Source organism: Anolis sagrei, chromosome 6, assembly GCF_037176765.1.
Source record: "Anolis sagrei isolate rAnoSag1 chromosome 6, rAnoSag1.mat, whole genome shotgun sequence".
In the NCBI taxonomy this organism is placed as follows: Eukaryota; Metazoa; Chordata; class Lepidosauria; order Squamata; family Dactyloidae; genus Anolis; species Anolis sagrei.
Window position 1 is genome coordinate 112,616,965 of NC_090026.1, and position 8,740 is coordinate 112,625,704.

General features: G+C 41.0%; 1 protein-coding gene across 1 annotated transcript in view; it reads left to right on the forward strand.

The window, feature by feature from the left end:
• LOC132779687 (rootletin-like) overlaps window positions 1–8,389 on the forward strand; it is a 72,411-nt gene extending 64,022 nt beyond the window's left edge. Inside the window, exons 31-34 of the mRNA XM_067470577.1 lie at window positions 1,738–1,827; window positions 2,756–2,842; window positions 4,045–4,106; window positions 8,237–8,389. Coding sequence (XP_067326678.1) covers window positions 1,738–1,827; window positions 2,756–2,842; window positions 4,045–4,106; window positions 8,237–8,326 — 329 coding nt within the window. The 3' untranslated portion in view covers window positions 8,327–8,389. The remainder of the gene's footprint in view (window positions 1–1,737; window positions 1,828–2,755; window positions 2,843–4,044; window positions 4,107–8,236) is intronic.
• The last annotated feature ends 351 nt before the right edge of the window (window positions 8,390–8,740 follow it).

The window sequence follows — 8,740 nt, forward strand, 5'->3', positions numbered from 1 at the left end:
CAGCCCATAGAGGGTCTACACGACGCTCTTATGTCTACAAATGGTCTAGATATTCCAAATTTTGTACTGAAAAGGGACAGGATCCAATGACAGCAGAGATTCCGGTAATATTGGAATTTTTAGTTTCCTTGATAGATGCAGGACTATCATACTCCTCTCTCAAATGCTACCTTGCGGCTATATCGTGGTACAGAAGGCGACTAGGATTGCCCTCCTGTTTCACTGATCCCATGGTTAAGTTGTTTTTAAGGGATGTTGCGAATGTGAGACCACCGGTGGCCCCTATTGCCCCGGGGTGGAGTTTGGAATTGGTATTGTCTAAATTAGTGAGGCCTCCCTTTGAACCAATGGCAACCGCAGATCTATCTTACCTGTCGTGGAAAACGGCGTTCTTGGTTGCAGTAACATCTGCGCGTAGGGCAAGTGAACTAGTTGCTTTGAGGGTAGATCCACCCTACTTAAGATTCCATAAGGATAAGGCTGTGCTTCGCACAGACATTGCCTTTTTGCCTAAGGTATCTACTCGATTTCATTTATCGCAGGACATAATAATACCCGCATTTTTTCAGAACCCACGTCTCCTAACGAGAGGAGCCTACATTTATTGGACGTCAGGAGAGCCTTGGCGTTTTATGTAGATAGGACAGCGTCATTAAGACGTACTCCCAGACTCTTTGTAAAGTATCGTAGGGATGCACTTGGTATGCCGTTGTCTTCCCAGAGGTTATCAGGTTGGGTTGTGTCTCTGATCCGGTTGTGTTACCGCATGGCTGGGAAAGAATTGCCCCAACAGGTCAAGGGCCATTCGACGAGATCGATATCTACGTCAACTGCGTTCCTGAGAGGTGTTCCGTTGGATACCATTTGCCGTGCCGCTATCTGGTCATCTCCGCTGACGTTCGTGAGCCATTACAAACTGGACGTCGCTTCCAGGAAGGAGATGGAATTCGGCAGAGCTATTCTGTTTTCGGCTGTGGCATGACTCCCACCATCCACGGTCAGTAGCTCGCTATTCTACCATATGTGCGATTCACAGGAACTACGACAGGAAATTATAAGTTGCTTACCTGTAACTGTAGTTTCCTGAGTAGTATCCTGTGAATACGCACATCACCCGCCCTCCTCCCCTCTTGGGTCATGCCATCTCTAGAAGCTTCGCAGCAAAAGAGAACTGAGGGACGGCCACGACCGCGGGCTATATATACACGGGGGGGGGGGGGGGCGTGGCCTGAGCGAGTCCTAACTGTCATTTTTTAATCTCTAGAAGGTTCCGATCGCTGGACTGCGCAGGCGCAGGGTTACCATATGTGCGTATTCACAGGATACTACTCAGGAAACTACAGTTACAGGTAAGCAACTTATAATTTCTACTGGTAAAATCAATTTTACTTTTAAGAGTGTGATCATTCAAATGATTTTATTTTATTTTTAATAAAATGTTTTGAATTTGTTTTCAGTTGTATTTGTTAGTTCTTATATTTTTACTATAAAAATGGGATGGAGATGTGATAATTAAGTAATAATAAAATCTAATCATAAAGTATTTTTCTCAGCTAAAGTTAGATTTTAAACATTAACCAGTATTTGAGAGAGTGTTTTATTTTTTAAGTTTTAGGAAATGGATAAACTTTTTTTTAAAAAAAATCTTTCAGAATGCTCGTGTTCCCTTTCTTCATCTCCCTCCTCCTCCTCTTTCTCTCTCTCAAACACGCCGATTTGTTGTGTTTTAATTTATAGCTGACAGGATCAGAAAGCTGTCATTACTATCTCCCCAAACGCCTGGCACAACTAGATTCCATGAGTATCCTACGCAGCACTCAAGACCAGGTAACTTAAGGGATTTTAAAGTAAAGGCAAAAGTTTCCCCTGGCACTAAGTCTAGTCATGTCTGACTCTGGGGGGTGGTGCTCATCTCCATTTCTAAGCCAAAGAGCCGGCGATGTCTGTAGACATCTCCTAGGTCATGTAGCCAGTGTGACTGCATGGAGCGCCGTTACCTTCCTGCAGAAGCGGTACCTATTGATCTACTCATATTTGCATGTTGTCAAACTACTAGTTTGGCAGAAGCTGGGTCTAACAGCAGGAGCTCACCCTGCTCCCCGAATTCAAACCACCAACCTTTCGGTCAGCAAATTCAGAAGCTCAGCGGTTTAACCCACTGCACCACCAGGGGCCCCTTTATTTTGCTTTTACAATAAAAAGGGGGTAATATTCATACTACAGGACATTAAGAATTGCAATTAATCTTGAAACAACTGTTCCTATTGGATAAAATAGGAAATATACATTTAGTTGTCATAGCACCATTAAAAGCTGATATCTGAATGGTAGCGTGGGGAATTAGGCTGTGAGTCAAGTAATAGAATTACAAAATTGGAAGAGGCTTCATGGACCATCAGCTGTAATTTTATACCCATCTACCTTGGGGAAAGATCCCGCTCAGCAATACACATAAAAGAGGTTCTTGAGGGTGTAGATATTATAATAATTCATCCCTCACTGCTTTTAATGGTTGTGAACCTAGTCTTCATTTGCCACGACTGTCCCTTTTTATCACCAAAAATGTAGTGTTGTTAGTTACTATCAATTATGCATTTGGCACCTCTGTCTCTTTCATCAGCAAGAGATCTAGAATGTTGCTAATTTCTGTCACTTCTATAAAAATCAGTATTTTTAATCAGATACCATAGATATTTATGGATCCAAAACAATATTTTAGTAAAGCACTGTATTCTGTCTATGTATTTTCATGCAGTATGGGAAGCAAACCAATTACCTCAAAAGGACTATCTCCACAAGCTGAATCTATTGAGAAGAAAGATGTTGGGGCCAGTAATGAAAGGTAATTCATGAATCTGAACACAGATTTTTGACTTCTCCTGACACGGGAACCAATGCAGTCAGCAAACTGAAACATTAAATGATATTTAACAAATACGCACAATGTCGGCATAAGCGACTATGATATGTCTCTTTCTGTTGGATCACTGAATGAGAGTCATATACAGTGTTACCTTGCATTAAGAGTTTAATTTGTTCCGTGGCGGAGGTCTTAACTCCAATTGCTCTTATCTCAAACCAAATTTTCCTATTGAAATGTATTGAAATGTTATTAATCTGTTCCAGCCCACCAAAGCCTCCCTCCCCAATGTTTTTGTTACATGTCTTTAAATAAGATAATGGCTCTTTATAAATAACCAATGATGTATAAATGCACATTCACATGGAACAATAAAAAAGAAAGATCAACTTAGAAATCTTAGAAGCACAAAGTTGTGGTAAGGAAGCACCTTTAAGGCAACAAAATGTGTACTGGACAGTGTAACAGCAAGGGAATACCTGCACGTTCACATGGAACAATGAAAAAAAGAAAGATCAACTTCAAAATGGTAGAAGCACAAAGTTGTGGCAAGGTAGCATAAAGTGAAGAGGCAGAAGTATCACTTTCTTCATAGTGTACTCATTCCAACCTGCCTCACTTGTCTTGCTCTCTCTCCCTATCTCTCTTCGTGAAGCCAAACATACCAGGAATAAAAACCACACAAAATGAACTAACCCCAAGTTCCTCAAAGCGGAGAAGAGCAAAGCAGACTGCAATTTCCCAAAGCTGACAAGAGTATGAGGAATGGAGGCTGCTCCCTTGAAGCCCTAAAGCCTTATCCTCTTGCACAAGCGCTCCCTCTGGTGCTTGCTCTTAGCTCAAAATGGTGCTTGTATGTCAAAGTGAAACCTGTACCGAACAGTAACTCTTAATTCAAATGCTCATAAGTTGGAGTGCTCTTAAATTGACGTTCCGCTGTACTGTTATACAGAAGAGCAGTTTAGTATGAAGCTTCATTGGGCTTGCAGAGGTTTAGTTCCTGTTTCAAATTACAGATTAAATTGCACTTAGAATATAGAAATATCTCTATTGAGTTTGAACTATAGCTAGCATAGCAGTATTGCTAGTCAGTTTGACAAAATTTGATTAACATTTTTCCTTATATAAAAATCAAACCAGAAAACTTTCCAAAGGTATAATGAGACAATGTATTTTGTGTATAGCTGCGTGGGGAGCTCCATCCTCTAAAACGACAGGTTCTCCAATCAGTCAGGGTGAAGATAAGGTAAGCAATTATGGATTATTTTGGAAACAGAAAACATCTGGCAGCTCTGTAGCTGCTATCTTAATGAATGTAGGAAGAAGTGTCTTGGAGCAATGATACATGGGGCTTATATAACGGGCCAAATTAAAGACATCTATAAAAAGCAAAACCCATTAATAAATGTTCATAATTTACTGACCCATTTTCGGTTTTAAATAAAATGTATTCCAATGTTTAGGCTTTTCAGAATCCTAATCGATATAAATGCTTCATTTGATTATACTAGAGATCTTTACAATTCACAATTTGTTTCCAGCAGTTTGTCCAAGCTGGTTCCAAAACTCAAACTCATAGGAATCCTGGCACTCACCCTGCTCTTCTTCTGCTAATTGTTCTGTTGCTGGGCCTCAGGTTGACCCTTTCAGTGTGAACTTGTGGCTGTGTTGCTGTCTTGGGTCTTTATTTTTTATATTAGTGGCCTGACTTGCAAGAATAGATTTATTGAACACAGTAGGAAGATATATTAATGCAAATATTCTGTTTTGTAAGTTCCCCAGAAGGAGAGGCGATTCCCTCTTCTTTCTCAAATCCAAAATTACTATAGTCTTTGAAAGGAACATGGTAACATAGGGAATATCTAGCATTACAAAATAGAAAAAATAACTATTGATCTAAAATATCAAGTTATTATCCAGCACCGGTGGAAGGAGCCCTGGATGGTGCAGAGGGTCAAACCCTTGTGCTGGCAGGACTGAAGACCAACAGGTCACAGTTTCGAATCTGGGGACAGCGTGGATGAGCTCCCTCTGTCAGCTCCGGCTCCCCATGCAGGGACATGAGAGAAGCCTCTCATATGGATGGTAAAACATCAAAACATCCGGGCATCCCCTGAGCAGCGTCCTTGCAGATGGCCAATTCTCTCACACCAGAAGCAACTTGCAGTTTCTCAAGTCACTTCTGTCACAAAAAAAAAATGCACACACACAGTGAGTCCAGTGATAGACTGGATGAGGGCTAACAAGCTGAAGCACCATCCTGACAAGACAGAGGTTCTCCTGGTCAATCACGTGGCCAATCAGGGTACTGAATGGCAATCTGTGCTCAACAGGGGTACACTCCCCCTGAGGACACAGGTCCGCAGTCTGGGGGTCCTCTTGGATGCAGCACTGACGCTTGTTGCTCAGGTATCAGTGGTGTCCAGGAGGGCCTTTGCACAGGTAAATCTTGTTCATCAGTTCCGACTGTACCTCAAGAAGTCTGACTTGGCCACAGTGGTCCACACCTTAGTTACCTCCAGATTGGATTACTGTAACACGCTCTATGCTTTTGAAGACGGTCCGGAAATTGCAATTGGTACAAAGGGTGGTGGCCAGGTTGATAACTGGAGCTAATTATAGGGAGTGGCTGCCAATAAGTTTCCGGTCCCAATTCAAGGTGCAGGTTATCCCTACACGGTTTGGGTCCTGCTTATCTTCGCAATCACATCTTCCCATATGAGCCTGCATGGGCTTTAAGATCTGCTGGGCAGGCCCTTCTCTCGCTCCTGCTTCCGCCACAAGCATGTTTGGTGGGGATGAGGGCGAGGGCCTTCTCAGTGGTGGCCCCCCGACTTTGGAACTCTCTCCCCAGGGAGATTATATTAGTGCCCACCCTGTCAACCTTCTACAAAGACCTGAAAACTTGTTTCAAACATGCCTTTGATAAACCAGTTCATCTATTGACTAGGGCCCCCTAGCCCTAACTTATTGTCTGGTCTGTAGCACTTTATTACCAGCCCCGCCATTACAGCTGTATTACACTAGTCCTTGCTCTGCCCTCCTAGATCTGAATATGCCCACTGTTCTCGGCTACTGCTTGATGCTTATTGATGATGTTATGTTTTTATGATCCCTGTTGCTCAATTTTTATTGTTTTAATTATTGAAATGCAATGTATTTTAATTGTCTTACATCTTCTGTTTTGCTGGGCTTGTTCCCCATGTAAGCCGCCCCGAGTCCCTCGGGGACGATGGTGTTGGGATATAAGAATAAAGTTATTATTATTGTTATTATCCTTAATGTAGATAAGGCTGCAAATGTAGTTTTCCACAGAAAAGAATGTCAAGCTATTGTCTGAGCATTTACCCATGCCCTTAGGGCAGAGCTTTCTAAACATTTCATGTTGGTGACACACCTTTTAGTCATTCAGTTATACTGGAAGTGATGCGGAATTGGCTTTTTTGACCTGAATATGCTTACTTTGTAGTATTTGTATGATTCCTCGGCATGTCCACATATGCAGTGTGCATATGTGGACATGACAAAAGGGGAATATACTAGTGCATAATACTAACTGGCACATTTGCTGTGTATAAATGCATTAAAGTTGGTATTGTTTATTTCACATTGACTCAGGGATTTCTTATTAAATTAATGCAACACACCTACACTCTCCAGTGACATACTAACATGTCACAACACACAGTTTGGAATCAAATCAAACTCAAAAATCTTTATTATGGTCATTGACCAGCATAAGAAGAGTGAGATACAGTCTCATAAAATAATTGTACATTAAAATCTAAAAGGCTGGAAAACAAAGTTATGTTGAAGCCTAAAGCACAAAAACTATTTAGAGAAGTTTGGAAAGATCTGCCTTCGGAAATTGAAGGGTACATATCATATTGTTGTGGATTGCTCTTCTCTGGTGCATACCACAAGAATAATCCTGAAGAGGTGCAGAGGAGCAATCCACAAAATTTATGCATATAACATCAATAAAACAAAAAGGATGTAATAAAAGAAAAGTTCCATTTGGCAAGATTCTTCTGTCTTTTATTGATCTGTTCCAAATCCTGCTGTCTGCTTGAGGGGAGGCTATCTAATGAAGCTGAAGGGAGAGAGACCTCACAACCTCTGGAATGCCTGCCATAGATGCAGGTGAAACATCGGGAGAGACTGCTTCTAGAACATGGCCATATAGTCCAAAAACCTACAACAACCCAGTGATTCCAGCCATGAAAGCCTTTGACAATACATTCCAGTAAATATCGTATGCATCCAGACTTGTGTTTTTTCCTCTGCATTTCTTGGTGGCAAGTAGCAAATAACATTTCTGGCCCAGCTTATTCTCCAAACGTATCTCCCACTATGAACCACCGCGGAGTTTAACATCATATGGAGGGGCCCTTCTCTCACTCCCATCTCCCTTGCAGGTGTGATTGATGGAGACAAGAGACAGGGCCTTCTTAGTGGTGGCCCTTTGACTGTGGAACTCCCTCCCCAGCGATGTTAGATCAGCCCCCTTCCCTCTTGACCTTCCGCACGAGAGTGAAAACATGGCTTTGTGACCAAGCCTTTAGAGAACTTGTGCAATAGCTAGAGTTGGAGCAATGTGCAATGACCATTGGAATGGCCTGGATTACACTCATGGATTACGTGTTTAACTTTGAATGTATTGTTTTTATATGTTTTAATTGTTTTTAATGTATTTTTTAATTCAATTTTAGTATTTATTTAAGTGTACATTGTGTTTTAAGGCATCAAATTGCTGCCTGTATGTAAAGCTGCCTTAAGTCATCTCTGGGATGAGAAAGGCAGGGTAGAAATGTCATAAAATAGATAAATGCGGTATATACTCATGTATAAATTTACCTCATGTACAAGTTGAGGGGGATTTGATAGCCAAATTGTGGATTTTGAAATGGATAAGTTAAATAGGGGGAACACCAATGCCACTGCAAAGGGACAGCCACACCTCTAGCACTATTTCCATTCCCAGGCATTCATGAACACCAGAAATATCACCATGGTAGACAATATAATGGGTTGGTGCTTCCTTTAGGTTCTTCCATGAAGGACCTAATCTCTTGTCTTTCTCACTGCTACTCAGAGAAGGGGATGGTTCTTTCCTTTGGTAAGAGTTAAGGTGTGGTATTTACATTGACTGTGGCTAAGCTGACCCAGTCTTTTAGGGTCAGCTTAGACTTTTTTACTAAAATATTTTGGACTTATACATAAGTATGTAGGATAGTCCTTTCTAAACCAGCTTAGAAATGTGACATGTAAGTGATAACAGAACATAAAGTTTTACATTGCCATGTTAAATTGTGCTTAGCAGTGTATTTATTGAGTTATAATTACAATTGTTTTATGTAATTATTTCATTTTTAGGATTCAATTGCTATTTTTGGAAAGGGATGGAGCCCCAACAAAAAACAAGCCACATTCCCAGCAATAAAGAAAAACCTAAGACAAAACTAATTCTAAAACTTGTTCAAATTCAGATTCGCTGAATTATTTAAAAAAAAACACGAGTTAAAACATCCAGTGAAAAATTGATCTCTTCTGAAAGCTGTGGAGGAAGTTAACTGCACTGGAGAAGAAGCTAAATGTATGAAATGGAAACCATCAGAACTCATGCAGATCACTAAATTTTAATGGTTTCAGCAGAACACAGTTGCAACAGTCCTAATCAAAATTACGGTTTGCTTTCTTGTGTGGCACTTTTAGCTGTGTGATCAGATGTTTGAAACAAACCAGACTCTGGAATTCTCTGAGGTCATTCATGAAATCTCTGGAGGAGCAGGTTGTCTTCCACTCACCATCCAGGAGAGGTAAGAACATCAAATGAATAAAAGTAGCTGCCCTTGACTCTCTGTCTCGTTGCTTCTTTGC